Source organism: Lagenorhynchus albirostris, chromosome X (genome assembly GCF_949774975.1).
Source record: "Lagenorhynchus albirostris chromosome X, mLagAlb1.1, whole genome shotgun sequence".
Lineage (NCBI taxonomy): Eukaryota > Metazoa > Chordata > Mammalia > Artiodactyla > Delphinidae > Lagenorhynchus > Lagenorhynchus albirostris.
Window position 1 is genome coordinate 36,382,571 of NC_083116.1, and position 18,506 is coordinate 36,401,076.

Genomic DNA, 18,506 nt, shown 5'->3' on the forward strand with positions numbered 1-18,506 from the left:
AAGGACACAGACATAAGAGGGCTGGGAAACAAGACCCGGACTTCCATTTCTGGTAATAACAAAAGCTAGTTGGTACTTAAAGAGATCTATGACCCCAAAAAGCCACACTTCAGTGTAAAGGTGTACTGCAGATACAAATTACCCCACCCCTAGAATGGTAAGGAAAATCCAGTCTCAAATCTTAACGATGAGTTGGGGTAGTAGGGGAAGAAACTAGTTAGTTCCACTAAAATCCTGGAACCAGAACCCAGCCCTCTAGAGAAATCCAGGACTCAAAAAATTCCCACAAATAACATTTTAAAGAAAATAAGCAATGTACAATAAAAGAACAATAACAACAGTAATATTTAAAACAAAACCTAAACACACAAGTAAATAAGCCAAGAGCCAGTAAAAACAGAGCTTTAAGGACCTCAGAATAGTTATAGACTATGTTTAGGTCTGGAAAAGGGAAAAATAATTGAAATGAAAAACTCTATTGATAGTTTTAACTGATATGTTTAGTTACTGATTAGACAGCTAAAGAGATAAGTGGAATATAGAGCTGAAGAAATTATCCAAAATGCAACATAGTAGACAAGGCATAGTGGAAGATAGGAACAAAAAGGATTAAGAGATGTGGAAGACAGAATAAGATGAACTAACATAAGTCTAAACATAGTCCTAGAAGAAGAAGAGGAGACAGACAAAATAGCTGAAGGCATAATGGCTAAGAATGTTCAGAAACCTGAAGAACGACATGTACCCACAGTCTCTCAAACAGAATAAGCCAGAACAAATAAACATCGAAACAAACCCTAGTAAAACTGCAGAACGCCAAAGACAAAGAGAAGATCTTAAAACCAATCAGAAAGAAAAGAGATTACTTTCCAAGGAGTGAAAGTTAAGACTGACCAATGACTTTTCAAGGCAACCGTGGAAGACAGAATATAGTAAAATTACATCTTCACCGTGCTGGGAGAAAAATAATTATGAACCAAGAATTTTATATCCAGTGAAAATATCTTTCAAGAATGAAGAAGGAATACAAACATTTTTAGGCAAAGAAAAACTAAGAGGGTTTGTCATCAGCAGATCATCTCTAAAGGGAATTCTAAAGAATATATTTCCAGCAAAGGCAAACTAATGTCAAATAGACACAATACAAAATAATGAGCAAAGAAAGTGGTAATTATGTAGGTAAATCTAAATGAACATTTTTTTCATAAAATAATAATGTCTTGTATTATTTTTAAAAGAAAAGCTAAAATAATACAGAATTAAAATACATGACAACATAAGCATATAAGTTGAGGGTGATGAATAGAGTTAAAATATTATAAGGTCCACATGCAAAAGAATCAGGTTGTAACCCCATTTCTCAGCGTATACACTCCTGTGGATATACCCAAGAGTAAAAAAGAACAAAAACAAAAACATGTCTACACAAAAAGTTACACATCAATGTTCATAGCAGCATTATTCACAACAGCCATAAAGTGGAAACAATCCAAATGTCTACCAACAGGTGAATGGATAAAAAACAATATGGCATATCCATACAATTGAATTTTATTAGCCAGTATAAAGAAACGGAATATTAATAGATGCTACAACATGGATGAATCTTCAAAACATTATGCTAATGGATATATGTATATGTATAGCTGATTCACTTTGCTGTACACCTGAAACTAACACAACATTGTAAATCAACTATGCTCCAATAAAAATTTTTCAAACATTATGCTAGACACAGAAGCCAGACACAGAAGGACAAATATTTTATGATTCCATTAATAGGAAATGTCCAGAACAGGCCAATCTATAGAGATAGATATTAGATCAGTTGTTACTTAGGGCTGGGGGCGGGCAGGAGTTGGGGAGCGCTGTAAGGGGACAGAGAGATGATAGCTAAGCAGTTACGCTTTCCTTTTGGGGTTGATAAAAATGTTCTAAAAATTAATTGTAGTGATGGTTGCACGATTCTGTGAATATACTAAAAAACTTTACATTCTACACTTTAAATGAGTGAATTTCATGCTATGTGAATAAACTCAGTAAAACTATGACCAAAAAAATGTTATAAGATCCTTGTATTATTTGAGAGAAAAAGTCTGACTGACTCTAGAACTGGGTATTTATGTTAACATTGGTAGGATAAACATTAAAAAAAACAATAACTGAAATAGTGTGTATAACTTCTAAACTAGTAAAGGGAAAATATCCAATAAATCCCCGCAAAGGGCTAGACTGAAGGGGAAAAAAAAAGACAAAATGCTCCAACCTGGAGTTTACAACCTGTATCAAATGGTGGCAGACCAAGTGACATCCAGCAGTCACATCTGTGCTAAGAAGCAGACCCTCCTCTGTGTGCCGGAGGTTGGGATGAGTGGAGGCTCACGCTCTACCCAACCCCCTTCATCAGCAGGGTCCCTGGAGAAACAAACTCCTTATGGAAGGCCTGGATCCTCCAAGAAAATACCACCTCGGGATGAGACAGCTTCCTTTGGTCACCAGGGATCAAAATTATTCCTCCAATGAGTTGAGGCCTATAGGTCTTAGGTTCTAAAGGAGAATAAGTAATTCTGCGCTGAGAGGTCATCTGAATTGTGACACACAAACTAGTTTGAACTATTAAAAGAGTGTAATGGCTGGATGATTTGTACACGTAGCCCAGTAATCCCCGGCTGCTTCAATAAGAGCCATGAGTGCACCTCGTGTATGCCATCATAGACAGGGTCCCTGCATCTCCCTCTAGGTCAGCCTGTTGTCACAGGACACGTATTTGTGCTGTAGTTATTCCACGTATTGGAGCTGACTGATGGGAATGCTGTCTAGCCCCTGACCAGAGGAGGTGGGTGCTCCCCCAGTTCTGGCCGGACGGTGGGGATCCTAGCTCTCCCGCTACCCTTGCCTCCCTGGTCCTTCTTCCCTCCTGCACTGGCATTGCAGGGCAGGGGAAGTAAAACTGAATCACATCTGGAATGACTCTTCTTGCCTAAGGGCCTACTCAGTTAAAGGAAAAAGAATCTTCCCTGGTTCCACCTTTGGAACTAAGAGTTTAGTCTTTAACCACATGAAAGCAGCCTGCCAGGATAAAGTTCCAGGCCGTATTTTACAATGGACAGCTCTGGCCCTGCGTCTGCCAACAGCAACCCCCCTGGTCTCTGCTCCGCAGAGCAAGTCGCCATCCCTTTGCTCAAGATTGGAAACAGAACAGGGCCCATCCCTTTGGCCCAAGTTGCAGCTGGCTTCTGGCTTAGCTTGGAGAGCAGGAAAACAGCAGCTACATACAGTGAATGTGGTTCGATACCCAAATGGGAGTGGCCCAATTCTTCTGACACAGTCTAGATCACCTACAAATTAGCCCTCTTTGTCATCGGCTACACATGCGCACGCACACACACATCCCTAAAGCCCTCTTCATCAATTACCGTATCCACTGGTTGCGTTTCAGTGTGCCTCGGGAAAATGGAAGTGGAGAGCAGTATTCATGGCTACTTGGAAACAAATCCTGGAAATCAGAAAGTTACGGATAAACCCCTTTCCCGGCCAAAGATGTCCTGGTGGCTCCTGGAGTCACCAGTCTGTACCTGTCACAGGGCAGGGAGCTGCTGTGAATCCGCGAGTTGTGGGTTTCTCCTGCTTTGAGACTCACTGCCCTCGAAGGAGGAGAGGGGTGGCCTCTGGATCAGCAGGGGGAGGGAAACAGCATTCTCCCCACCCTCCTGTCAGCTGGACCTCTGCTCCCATGGGACGGTCCCCACAGAGGGCAGCCTGTGAGTCAGACCAGAAGCAGGGAGGAACCAGGCAGCTTCTGGAAGATTCATGGTCTTCTCTTCCTCTCCATTCACCCTCCAAATAGCCATTCCTAAGTGGCTGTCATCTTAAAAAAAAGCATACTCCTTGGTCTATATGGACATGTTCCGCTTCTTATAGCCCCCCTCTATATCTCCCCGCCCCCGCCTATTTTGGGCCAACATAATTTACAATTCCCAGAAATGCCTGAGAAGCAGCGTATGCACTTCTGGTGCCAAGCCTGACCGGTTTTACAGATTTTCATTTAGCAGGTGTCTGTTGCTAAATCAGCAGCAGCTGCTAATTGCTTTTCCTCCCTTGAACCTTCAGACAGAATGAAACATCTGGTGTTCTCTCACTTTGGGTTAAAATCAGATACCTTATCACCCCTCCTTTGGGTTCCATTTTTATTAAAAAAGCTCTCAGCTGATGCCTGGAACAGGCAGCAGAGAGCAAGCCCGCCCCAGAAGCAGGGGAATGATTCTAAGGGCAACCCAGCAGGATGAGGCTGCCTTCCATTCCCAGACCTCAGGCACAGATGCAGGGTAGCTCGTGCACCAGTCCCCACAAGGTGGAGCTTTAAGCCCATGGCCGCCCAGGTTACTTGGGGCTTCATTTCTTGAGCAAGGAATCTGTTCCAAAGCTGACACCCTATGTCCCAGCCCGCTCGCCTCTCTCTTTAATATGCACATGCGTCTACCGCCATGAACGGGAAGCTCAGGGGGAATAAACTATATATGCCACCTTTTGGTTTGGGTTTTTTTTTCCCCCCCAAAAAAAGATCTGTTGGCAAGGCCCCAAATCTGCTTCTTGATTCTAAGCCAAAACCACTCTTAAAGGTACCTTAATAGCAACTCAGATATTTTACATTATTAATAAATAATAATCTTAGCTAAACTTTATTGAGCACTTACTATTTTTTTTTTTCAGGAAAACAAGGTTCATCATACTCATAGGTCAGAAATAGGAGGCACCCACGCCATGCAGAGCCATACGGGGAAGCACCAGTGTTGGTCAGGAGGCAAAGGGACAGGAGCGAGGGGAGAGCCTAGGCCATGGCCTTTATGAGTTTCTGCATTTCTGCAGGACAGGCAAGGCAAGGCAGGGCAGGGTAACAAGTTAGGACTGCTTAGTTTGAATAATTACAGTAGGCTCTAAGCGATACGAGTGGTCTCTGGTTGCCTGGTACCTGGTCCTGGGATGATTAAGGCAGAGGAATATTGCTTCCAGGGGGGTAAGGGCCAGGTAGTACAGGTATGGCTCTGGATTGGTGAGTTTTGAGCATTTACTATTGTGCATCAGGCATTGTGGTAAGCACTTTACATGCATTACCTTATTGAAGATTTAGGAATTATTAAGATAGTCCTCATTTTACAATACGAAACAGGCTCAGAGAAGGGCTATTGATGTTGTGGAAGCAACACTGGAACTGTGTTCTGGCTGGCTTAGAAACCTGTGCTCCGCTGACTGGGTATTTGATAATATGAAGGAATTACTGATAACGATTATAGATATGATAATGGAATTGTGATTATATTTATATATATATATATATATATATATATATCCTTATATTTTAAAGATGTATAATGAAATATCTATAGTTAAAATTATATGAAATTTCCCTTAAAATCATCCAGGTATAAGAGTGAGTGGTGGGAGGATGGGGGGGGAAGCAGTTTGAGGTAGAATAAGGCGTATTGATTAAAAAAACATTGGCTATGAGTTGATAATTGTTGAAACTGGGTAATGGATGCACTCGGATAATTTTCTTTTTCTACTTTTACATATGTCTCCATTTTCTTTAATATAAAATTACAGATCTATAGAATTATACACATACTATCCATTGCATTTTAGAACCTCCTGACTTAAGATTTTCCCTGCCCCAAACTTCTTTGCTGGCTCAGCTCCTCTGGCCTGCTCCTACCATCAAAGTTTCCTCAGCTGGTACCAGTGCAGTACTGGGACTCAGAAGTGACCACCCTCCCCTTGGACTTATAAACCCTCAGTTTGTCTTCAAGTCTCCAGTCACTTTACTCAAGGTCCTAGGTGCGTGGGACATAAAGGGAGGCTGGGAGGACAGCTGCTTTGGGAAATAGTTTGGCAGTTCCTCAAAAGGTTAAACGCGGAGTTACCGTATGACCCAGCAATTCCACTTCTAGGTATATACCCCAAAGCAGTCAAACAGATACATTTACAGAAATATTGACGGCAGCACTATTCACAATAGCCAAAAGGTGGAAACAACCCAAATGTCCACCAGTGGATGAATGGATAAACAAAATGTGACACAACCAACAGGACCTACAGTATAGCACAAGGGACTACACTCGATATTTTGTAATGACCAATAAGGGAAAAGAATCTGAAAAACTGAAGCACTGTACTGTACACTTGAAGCTAGCACAACATTGTAAATCATCTATACTCCAATCTTCTAAAAATGTGGTATATTGTACAAAGGAATATTATTCAGCCATAAAAAGGAATGAAGTACTGATACACGCAACAACCTGGATGCACTTGAAAACTTTATGCTACGTGAAATAAGTCAGTCAGAAGAGGCTACATATTATGTGATTCCATTTACATGAGATGTCCACAACAGGAGATTAGTGGTTGAGAGAGAGAAAGGAGATTAGTGGTTGCCAGGGTCTAGGGAGGGGAGAGCAGAGAGGTCACTAATGCTTTTTTGGGGAATTATGAAAATATTCTAAAATTAAATAGTGGTAATGGTTGACAACTCTGTAATAGACTAAAATTAAACATTGAATTGTACACTTTAAAAGGATAAATTTGTATTATGTAAATTATATCTCAATTAAACTCCCCTCAAAAAATGATTAAAGGGAGAAAGAAATAGGCAAGGATTCATTTGTGGAGTGCTTTTAAATGTTCAAAGCTCTTTGCTAACTCTTCTTTGTTATCTTTTGTTGTCTGCTATCTTTTCTTCCATAACACATCTGTGAGGTAGATGTCACTAAGCCCATTTGACACACGGGGAAACTGATGCTTGATGAGGTGAAATGAACTTGGTCAGAGCCCCAAATCCTAGTCAGCAGTAGCTGCACACTGGGATTGCCTGGGGTGCTTTTTGAAAAGCTTTACGTCTTGAAATTGGCTCTGGTCTTGGAATTAGCTCTGGTGATTCTTCGGTACAGCCACGGTTGAGAACCACTGGTCCACAGACTGGAGAGAGTGAACTCGCCCACTAGCTAAGGCTTTTACTGCATAAAGAAACACTGCTTGGGGGTGTGGCTCAAGGTTGAGCGAGAAGTGTTGGTTGGACGAGCCAGAGGCTGTGCCTTCTAATCGCTTTTTAGGAATAGAACCAAGGCAAAGAACTATTAAGCTCCGGAGGCAGAGGCTACTGCCTTCCATTCTCATTCACGGCTGCCACCTTCCCTATGGGTTGGGGGGCTTGGGCGTCCCTGACAAACCCAAAGGTCTCGATGTTTCATTCAAATGGGAAGAAACATCAGGTGTGGGCCTAATTCACCTGTCATGAGGGAGGAGAGGGAGCTGGCCAGTTCCCTAATCAAACAGGCTGTCTGGGAAACAAATGCAAAAAAAAAAAAAAAAAAAACCAAAGGTGCTATTAGTCAATGTGGAAAAGAAATCCTGCCACGGAATTTTAATCTCACTCGGCAACGCTAATTCTGAAACAAAGCCCACTTCACTTCACCATCACCCAACCAGGAAGCTGGGGCCAAGGTCCTGAAGGCTAATATCAAATAGCACATGCCAATAGGAACACGCCTCGATTTCTAAGATAATGTTAGGAATAGTAGTAACAACGACAGCATCTGATACTTACTAAACACTTACTATGTGCCGGACACCGGGCTGAGTGCTTACCCCACATATCTCAATTCATCTGAGCACCAATCTACAGATAAGAAAATGATATATATGGAATCTAAGAAAAAAAATGTCATGCAGAACCTAGGGGTAAGACAGGAATAAAGACACAGACCTACTAGAGAATGGACCTGAGGATATGGGGAGGGGGAAGAGTAAGCTGTGACAAAGTGAGAGAGTGGCATGGACATATATACACTACTAAACGTAAAATAGATAGCTAGTGGGAAGCAGCCGCAAAGCACAGGGAGATCAGCTCGGTGCTTTGTGACCACCTAGAGGGGTGGGATAGGGAGGGTGGGAAGGAGGGAGACGCAAGAGGGAAGAGATATGGGGACATATGTGTATGTATAACTGATTCACTTTGTTATAAAGCAGAACCTAACAGACCATTGTAAAGCAATTATACTCCAATAAAGATGTTAAAAAAAAAACTTAAAAAGCTTAAGAAAATGAAGCCACAGAAGTTTGTAGCTTACCCAAGGTCACATGAATAAAGGCAGAGGAGCCAGCCACAAAAGCAAGGACAGGCTGGCTCCAGGGCCAGCAACTTGACCACTACATTATGCTAACTCTTAACAACCAGGCAGAGACGAGAAGACCTTGAGAATACGCTGCAAACAATGTGAACGGTTGTTACTGCTCAATGTTTTCTGTTCTATTTTGGTGTTTTCCTGTATTTTCTTTTTTTTCCATTATGAATATATTACTTCTGTAAAGAAAACATTTATACAGTTGTAACGGCAGAGGCACAAAAGCCTCATGCTTTGTGTTTTCTTTTTTCTTGTTAAAACATTGAAAAACAACCACTTTTGCATTGGTGGTGATTATTTTTCTATTTCTACTTTTCTGTATTTCACAAATTTTCTTCAGTAAATATGTCTTCAGCTGTAATCAGGAAAACGTCATTATTTTATTAATTTTTTTTAAATATCATTATTTTGAGTGGTTTAAGAAATAATTCACCTGGGAAAAATATCATCTATCGTCCCTCTGTCTTCATACCTAAGATTTTATCCTGGACATGTGTGTGAAAGATCCCTGGAATTTCTCTGAGCAAGACAGAGGTTCGAGTTGACTGACTAATTCACTTACACTCTCTGTGGATACCTACCATGTGCTGGGTGCCCTGCAGGGGACAGATACCACAAAAGACACTATCCCTGCCCGAAGACACTAGTTATGATGCAGTGCTGAGAGCCTGGCAACAGGCTGAATATACAGTCCAACCAAACTATGGAATGCTAAGCAGCTATTGGAAAAGAATGAGCTACATCCATACCTGAAGAGATTACAGATTCTACTGTTAGGTTAAAGGAAAATACTCCGGAGAGATGTTTATAGTGCAATGCCAGTAGTGCAAGAAACCTAGACCCAAACAAACCAACAACCCTAGAAATGTGAACATCTTTATCTGCATTTACGAGCAAAAGAAAAATGTGGCAACATATACAAACCCTTAATACAACTTACCCATGGGGGGACAGGATTGAAAGTTGATGGGGTTAAAAGATTGGCTTTCTCTTTATACTCATCTGTTTAAATGGTTTTTCAAGGAGCGTATATTATTTTTGCAAAAAAAAAAATTCTTGAAAGTATAATCAATCCTCCAAATCTCTAATGGATGTTGTATAAAATTTCTGCGAAGACTTGACTTGACTTAATACTTGAAAATCAATCTTATCAATTAGGAAAGAGGAGGAAGGAAGCCCATGAGGTTTGGTATCAGAAAGACAGAAGTTCTCAGGCCAGTTCTGTCCATTCCTGTGTGTCCCTGGGCAAGTTATTTAAACTTTCTAAGGCTTATCTGTAAAATGGAGACACTAATGAAACCGAGCGCAGTCATCAGCTAGATTCCTTAACCCATAACTTGCTTAATAAATAATATTCTGTCACCTGCCTTCACCGACCAAGCTCGCCTTAACTATTCTTACAAACTGTATACCCTCCAAGCTGCATGAAGCTTAAAGATTATATCACAAGACTCCCTTCACCACCCCCTACGGAGGTGTTAAGTTGCTTTTCAGGAACGTGGAACTAGTCTTGCCCAGTTGAAACTGGTCGAGACCGCCAACCGCTCAACTGGGCCTGAGAGTGCCTGATGCATAACCTTTTGATATCAGAGGGCCAAAAACTCCACCCTCAGATCATGCTAAGGTCACCATTTTTCTGAACCTGCAGTCCATGAAGAAGCATGTAACTCAGATACACTTGCACAGAACACAGATTACTTCACCTTCTTGCCACCAATCATTTTACCCCAGGCCTCAGACCACCCTCCTTCCTTGTCCCATTAATATCCTGAGCCCCTCGCCTTGCGGGAGGTGGATTTGAGATCTGTTCTCCTTGCTTGGCTGCCTTGTGAATACATCTTTCTCTGTGGCAAACCTCAGCATCTCAGCATTTGGCTTGCCGCGCGTCAGGCAAATGAACCTGGCTCAGTAACGCTAATACCCACCTCGCAGGGTTTCTGTGAAGACCAAAGACTAATAATTAACAACCGATGCTGCTTGAGGGCTTCCTATCCGCCAGGCGCTCTGCTGCGTGCTTTACACATATTAACTGATTTAATCCTTGCAGCAGTTTTAGGAGGGAGGCACCCCCATATCAGAGATGAGAGCACAGAAGCCCATTCAAGTTAAGTAACTTGGCCAAGTTCCCTTCCTCCCTCCCTCTCTCTTACACACACACACAGGCACACACACACACACATGAGTAGCACAGCCAGGGTATGAACCTACAGAATCTGATCCCTGAGTCCATACTCTTAACAACTACACTAGGGTGACATATTTGTATTCGTGAAAGCTTTTGTGGTTGCAAAGTGCCATCTACTTGCAAGGAATTCTTAGCAGTGGTGGAAAAGATAAGAAATACACATAAAAGCTAAACACTACAAGGGCTAGAAGATGTGACAGAAGCGGTGTCACAGGATGTCTTCTGGTGATTGGCAAATAAGGGGCAAAGTCTATATATACGAACTGGAGTTCATGACTCTCCATCCTGCTCTTCAGACTCTCAATGAGGAGTTTACTGGTTCCTACCTCCATGCCTCTGGCCCCAGCATTCCTTTGGTTGAACTACCTCCTTCCCCTGCAATTTGCATGCACATTCTAATAGCGCTTCAAGGTTTGGTTCAGGCTTTACTTCTCCATGAAGCCTTTCTGGACCACCGCATCCAACGACCTCTCCAGGAGACAATGCATTAGAGTGCAAAGTCCTCGGGTTTAGCTTTAGTACCTACAAACCATGTAACCCTGAGCAAGTCACTTAGCTTCTTTGAACTTCAGTTTCCTCATAGGTAAAATCGGGTTCTTGTGAGAATTAAATAAGAACATCCATAAATTGCCTGGCACATGGTAGGTGCTCAAAAAATGCTGCTAATGTTAATCCTTTTCCCATTTTCTTAGAGGTCGGAACAACTGCAATTGAGCGATTGAGCCTGAATTGCCTTGCAATTTTCCTTTTTCACCATTTTGACTCTAACATTGCCATCACCTCTCAGGCACTTATGCCTCATCTTTCTAACTAAACTGCAAGTTCCTTCAAGGCCAGGAATGTATTCTGGTTGCTTTTGCATCTCCTGCAGCATACGGCACAATACTTAACACAGAAAAGTGCTCAATAAAAATCTGGACTGACTGGTATGGCTGGGCTGTATTCATGGAGGATGTAAGACCCTCAGAGGTTAATCTTGAAGTACAGGCAGCAATTAGACATATTCTAGGGCAGGCCCTAGAATTTGGTGGAAGCCCAGGCCTTCTCACCACCTTCCGCATCCCTGCACACTTGGCATTCATCTGATCAGAAACACGCTGGTGTTTGTAGAAGGTTGAGGCGCAATTTTGCCCAAATCAATTCTTCAGAAAGCTAAGGCCTCTTTTGAAAGCAAGCTTTTTCTATTTTAAGTACTATTAAGAAAGCAAAGGGAATTATAGTTTTACTTCTTTGAGCTTAAATAAGAAAAAGAAATCAGATAGCTAAAAATTACATTAACTTATCGGTCACATTACTTAAAAAAAAGCCCTCAAAAATTATCCTAAAATGTCTTGTATTTGTAATATACAATTTTTCTGTTTCAAAAATAAACTCTCAAAAATGCAAAAAAAAAAAAAAAAAAGCAAAGGGACGTTCTGTCCGTAGTTCAGGTCCAAAACCCCAAACTATAACTTTTTAAAATAGCTCAATTTCCCACTCACAGAAATAACTTTTCTAGGTCAATTAGCATGTTTCAATATGCCAATCAGCAGAGTGAGAGCCGATCTGCATTGGTGACAGCAAAGTTTTCCCAGAAGCCCACACGGGTACAAGGTGTGCCGGCGGCAGTTACATCCCAAGAACATTGAAATAATGATGGTGGATGGGGAGTAGTCACCCCAGTAATGAAAAAATCATTACTAACCTCTTCCACTCAGTCTGAGAGTTAGGAACATTCAGGAGAACCATCTAACAGAGAAAAAGAACTGGGTAAAAGGGGAGGGGTGGTAAAGGAGGAAAAAAGGAACTAATGTAACAGATCAACATGGATACACAATAATGGGCAATTTTGATAATGAAATAATAATATACTTGAGGCTTTGAGCCTTGAAGAAGAAAGGAGCTCGATGAAAAGAATCATTATTCTTTTTCTCCTTATTATTCTAGTAGAAGACAGATGGCTGCAAACATAAATACTGGCCAGGCCAGAGTCTCTGGTCTGAGAAGGGGGCTGATACAGTGTCTTAAGTTTCTTTTCTGTTTCCAATCTCCCTTGCTCAGAACACATCGCATTTATAAGAAACTGTCATGGGCATTTCAGGGCAAAAGGCACAGGTCTGGGGATGCAGCTTGGGCCCAGTGCCTCATTCTGAGGACCAGACCACCAGCTTTGCAAGGTAAGAGCTATAACTGAAAAGCTAATATGCAGGCAAGTTCCACAGGCCCCCTACTTAACCCGCCCCCCCCCGCCGTCTCTTGGCTTGCACTTTCCAGAAGGTGGTTTAGCCTGGCGTGGATGATATTCTTTGCAAAGTCCCAGGCATAGATAAGGAACCCCATCACCATCAGACCAAAAAGCCACTGGCTATAACAAGGAGCTCACAAAAGAGGCAGCTCATCTATTCTCCAAGCCATGGACTACTGACAGCTTGGGCTGGGGGGATCTTAACATGGGATCCATGGATGGGCTTATGGGCAAAAGGGGCAGGAGGTGGCAGTCTGTGTCCCCCCTGAAATTGTATGCAAACCTGTCTCTGCGCATCTGGGAAGAGGCTCTATGGTCCTCATCAACTTATCAAAGAAGCCTATGACCCAACACTTTTAGATGGAGAGAAGCTAAGCAGCATCTCCAGCATCTTGACTCACTAGTATTCAAACTCACACTGGATTTCAATCAGACAACAGGAAAAGGGCTCTGAAGTCTGAGTCAGGAGACCTGGGTTCGAGGCACACCCACCTTGGCTTTTTAGGCAAGTCATTTATCCATCTAAGTTCCCCCTCTAGAAGGTTAGACCAGACAAGCTTTCAGCTCTCTGCTGATCTAATAATAGTTCTGTGATGCATTTCCCCTCCTTCCCTCCAAGAAACAAAAGGGAAATCGCCCTTGAGACACTTCATCTGAAGCCAGAAAGAGACCTACTCTGAAATCCTGGAGGCAAAGAGCACTTACTTGTAATATGGGCCATTGGAATACACGTTCCTTCTTCTAAGGTGTCAGCTTCTAAGATGAAGAACCAGGAGGAAGTTGGATCTGGGTATTCTCTAGCTGGTCTGCAAACCCCAGTGCCAATGAGGCACAGGACAGAGTACTACAGCACATGGAAATTCACTGATGACCCAAATCCTTTAGCTGACTGTGGCAACTTCCTCCAACTCCCTCACTCTCTGTCTTTATATATGTGAGTGTATGTATGTCTGTGTTACTGGAATACACACCAATTAGTTCATTCTGCTTTCCTTGTTTCCTCATTATAGCTAATTAGGAAAAAAAGGATTAAAAAGATCAAGGGCCAAGAAGGAAGGAAGGGCAAAAGAGAAGTCAAAAGCTGACTTCCTGCCTAACTGGATCATCAGGCTTAAAGAGTTGCCTACCTTCCTGTGTCTTATTTTAAGTCAAACAAGAGGTCTGAGTTCAAATAAGGGGTTGCAAAGCAAAAAGTCTGGAAAGCCAGGGTAACCCAGGAGTGGTCCCAACCACTTAAAATAACCAGACCAAGACCAAAGCCAGTTGTCAAGACATATGCAAATGGAGCCACCATTGTGAGCTTTTATCGGCTTCAGTTTAGAAAAAGAGGACCAAGATTATTTACCAGAGTGATTGGAATCGCTAGTGAAGAGAGAGCTCATCAAAGAAATCTCAATGTTAAGGAAAGTTACTTGGACATTCTTGATAAGCTGGCTGGCTATAGCTTGACATTTATTTGGAAAGTATTAGGTGTCATAACAAATATAATAGAAAATCTGCCATTAGAGAGGGGAAGAAGGGCAGAGAGGGAAAGGGAGGGAGGGAAGGAAGGAAGGAAGGAAGGAAGGAAGGAAGGGAGGGAGGGAGGGAGGGAGGGAGGGAGGGAGGGAGGGAGGGAGGAATTTCTACTGATGTATATATAATAGGCACCTAGAAAAGTATAACCATCATAAGGGTATACATGAGTATTTGTGGAGAGGGAGTGACTAAATCCTCAGAGAGAGTGAAGTGTAGCTGTGGTTGTAGGATCTGAGGCTTAGTCTCCACTCCCAACTCTGCCACTTAGAATTTGTGTGTCTCCCTGAATGTCAGTTTCTTCTATAACAAGAGGCCATAATACTTGCCCTCACCCAGCTTAATATCTACGTTACGCAATTGTTATTGGAAAAGACCTTGTACACTATAAAATGCTATCCAAAGAGGAAGGGTTATCATTATGAGATTTAAACTATGATCTTAATGCATGAGGCAAATTTAAGTCATGAAAACAGAAAGCAGTAGGAAGGATTTCACAGGTGATTTCTTTCCCTGAGCTTTCTAACCCAGCCTGCTAATCCCTCTGCAGTCCCACATATGGGAGTCTGAGGACAGGGCCCAGCCACTCCTGTAGCTTCTGCTTCCCCTCTGCACTGGTTCATCACCCAGCCACCTGCCACAGGGGGATTCTACCTGCTAGCCACTGGGGGGATGTGTGGGCCAGACTGCCCTGTGGGTTTGGAGGAACAGGGAAGGAATCCAGTTCTTGCCCAAAGGGGCCTTTGGCAAAGCAGATTATTCTGGACCAATGTGGCCGAGTCCACACTAGAGGCCCTTAGGACACCTAGAAGCCTCTGTCGAATGGGCGGGGCCCCCTTTCTCTTCACCAAACCCTTCCAAGAGCCTCTGTAGGCTTTTTTGGTCCGTTTTGGTTCTGGCCTAAACCCTTATTAAAGCCCTAAGAGTTCCACACAATACTCTCGGCCCCATCAAGCTCCACTGTACCCAAACAGGGCTGCATCAGACCTCAACATTGAACGTGTAGCTATTTAAAAACTTACATGGAGGGGGAAGGGGTAGAAACTACTATGTGTAAAATAAACAAGCTCTAAGGACACACTGCACAGCACAGAGAATATAGCCAATATTTCATAATAACTTTAAATGGAGATGAATCTATAAAAATATTGAATCACTATGTTGTACACCTGAAACTGATATAATATCGTAAATCAGCTATACTTTAATAAAAATAATTTAAAAAATTAAAACTCACACGGGCACATGAGCTAAGGATGAGCAAGCAAATACCGTTTTGTATGTTGCTGGTATGTTCCTAGAAGAGGTTACTTACCAGCCGCGTATTTACCACAGGAAACAGCAGGGCAAGAAGAGCTCCATTCAACATGTGCATCTGTAGCCTGGAGAGGAAAAGAGATAAAGTGCAGGTCACACCCTGACTCTGATGCAGAGGCAGACAAAACTGTGTCAGGTTATGCCATGGCAGATGGGAGAGCATGTAAACAAGTGGCTCTCTGTGTAAAATGGCACTGGCGTTGGCACACACGCATAAATAAATGAAAAGCAGCATCTTTTGCATTAACTGAAATATTCTGAAGAGCACCACCGCCACCTCAAAATCCCCCAACCACTTTGTGAACACGCTTTGGTTACAACACTTCATTGCATAATGAGCTCTGGGCTCCCTAAACATGCGGTCAGTCCCAATCTCAGCTCCAACTGCTGCGGATCAGGCAGCATTACAAAGGGGAACTGCGGGAGCCAGGTGTTATTACACTAGTGTGTTATTACAGTAGAGACCTGTTTCTTAGAGCAAGGCTGCTTATTTCCACAGCCATGCCCAAGGCTTCTCCTCAGACAGAGACCTGGGCATAAAAAGGCTAGCTAATACAACCCAGGGAGCCAACTGCAGCGTTTGCAAATGCGCTCTCCCACCTTCTTAGAAACACCTTCAGGGGCTGCTGCGGGAGGTGGGGAGGGCAGAAGTGGCAGCCTTCCAAACTTTCCTTCATCTATTTTACATACTGGGTTCTGTGATTTAAAAGCAAAACACAAAAGAAAAAAGAGACAGAGACAAGAAAACCACGGGTCTCCAGCATCGGGTAGGGATACCGTTTCCCAAGTCCAGACTTGTTAAAACCCACACTAGGAACCCTTTGTAAGGGGGTTCCTGATTGGCTCAAGAACAAGCAAGTCAGGAACAAATTCTGCTTGTGTGAGCTGTGGGGATGGATTTAAGCAGCTTCCTTCATCCAGGCAAGTGGTCCTTTACTACTGAGGGAGAAGCAAAGAATGACAGTCTGTTCCTCCTGGAGAAAAGCTAATTTGACGGGTCACGTACAACCATCGCTGAGTCAAAGTGGCTTCTGGGCCTCAAGCTCACTCTCGCGCTCTCTCACACCCACACTCACAGCAGCCTCGTGATACCAGGATCTCTGTTTTGCCCTGACTGGGACCTAGAAGAACTTAAGCTCTTCTCTTGGCGCTCACAGACGTGTGCCTAAGACTAACAGAAATGTTGTAAGGAGCCCCAAGGGAACAGCACACAAGCCCCAAGGCTGCTGTTTGTTTCTTTCTGCTGCTTGTTGTTACCAATGCTGCGATGATGGTGACGATGTGCACTTAACATATTCCAGGCAAGTATCAAATTAACTGCTTTAAGTAAATTCTCTCGCCGAATTTTTACAGCAATCTTATGAGATGGGTACAATTAGTGTTTGCATTTTGTGGATGAGGAAACCAGGCTCAGAAAAGTGAAGTGACTTTGTCAGTGTCACACAGAGGACAGTAGAGCCACAATGCAAACCCAGGTTTATCTGACTCCAGACCCCTCTCACTGTCTTGTATCAGAGCCTGACTCCCTTCCTCCATTGCAAATATGACCTCAGGTAGAGAGTCACAGGTGCTCCATTTTCTTTCCTTTTGGTTACAGGGGTCTCTCTTACCACCTCCTTGGAGGTACACCAATGCAATGGCCCTCCCTGGGTTGGCCAGACTACCATGCTTTCACAACAGCATCCTTCTAGGGGGCACCCCACGCTCTCAGAAACTGACTGTTAAAAACTCTGGCTCGAGCCTCAATGCCTGGAGCAGGGCTCATTAACAGCCGTTCCAGGGCTGGGGTGAAGTAATGTTTGGCCTAACTCTGCCCCCGGACCCTCCTAAGTGACAGTCACAGCAGAAACACTCGCCCTGGGAGAGGAAACATCTCACTGATAGTCGAGGTAAAGCTGAACTCTAGTGCCAGGCTTTGCCACTGACCTTAAAAGAATGCTGGCATTTACACAAGGCCGAGGAGATATTTGGGCAACAAAAGTTAAATCTTGAGGATAATGGAACTGATCCCAAAGGCCCACGGAAGGCCAGAGATAAAGAAGATAAAAGCCAACATCAAGATTCAAAATAACCAATAAATTCCTAGATAAAGATAAGCCTTGTTCTGGGTCCTCAAAATTCAGTTCCACAAGCTACATACAGGCCAAAGGGTGAATTATACTTAATATATAAAAGGGTCTTGCATATCACTAATTATAAAAAGTATCTAACATATATTGAGCACTTTCATGTGCCAATCACTGGACTAAGTATTCAAATGCATCATCTCATTTAATCCTCACAGTTTTTATTATAATCAATATCATTTTCAATTTCACAGCTAAGAAAACCAAAGCACTAAGTGATTAAGTGACTTGCCCAAGATCAAACAGATAATAAATAAGTGGCAGAGGGAGAAGTCACACTCACCAAGTTTCAAGACCGTGTTTTTGCTGCTGTACCCTGCACTTCAAATCCATGATATGAACATTACACGTTGCGTGTGTGTGTGTGTGTGTGTGTGTGTGTGTGTGTGTGTGTGTGTGTGTGTGAGACAACAGACCAGGTAGGAAAAAAGGTTCTGGGATGCCCATGGGACAGGGAAGGTCATGCCTAAGAGCGACGGAACCCCTAGTGTGTTCTGGGGCAAAACTGCCCCAATTACACAGCTTCACTGGCCTCTACAGACCCAGGGCACAGCCCAACAGGTAAATGACTGACCACATCAGAGGCAAAGGCTTTTGCTTTTGCTTTATACCACCTCCAGCCTGCCACTCAGATTTCTATTGGGTATTGGAAATAGAAAATGAACCACTAGAAAATCCAGTGAGAGTTCCTTCATCTGTACAATGGGAATAATAACAGTACCAACTCACAGAATTATTATAAGGAGTTGATATGTATAAAGTGCTTACAAAAGTACATGGCATACAGTAAGACTCAGATACATGTTTCTTAAATAAATGGTGAAGAGCTCACCTAAAAGCCTCATATTAAAAGGCGAGAGGAATCATGAACCATGGAGGAAAGTCGAACTGTTTTAAAAATTCGAAGTGTGAGAAGGAGATCGAGAGAGAGCAAAAGGACAGACTGAAGGCCAGAACCAAAG

The 18,506-nt window shown here is 42.9% G+C and overlaps 1 protein-coding gene across 27 annotated transcripts in view; it reads right to left on the reverse strand.

Moving 5' to 3' along the window:
• TMEM164 (transmembrane protein 164) overlaps positions 1-18,506 on the reverse strand; it is a 161,407-nt gene that overhangs the window by 48,835 nt on the left and 94,066 nt on the right. For 21 of the 27 annotated variants that reach the window (XR_009538473.1, XR_009538467.1, XM_060137745.1 and 18 more), the window contains one exon: positions 15,417-15,483. Coding sequence is in view for 20 of the 27 variants with exons in the window: in XM_060137745.1 (XP_059993728.1) it covers positions 15,417-15,483 (67 nt within the window). In the remaining 7 variants the exon portion in view is untranslated. Of the gene's footprint in view, positions 1-3,427; positions 3,497-12,046; positions 12,108-13,291; positions 13,343-15,416; positions 15,484-18,506 lie in introns of those variants that run through there. The other 6 variants (XR_009538469.1, XR_009538471.1, XR_009538468.1 and 3 more) reach the window with 5 other exon arrangements.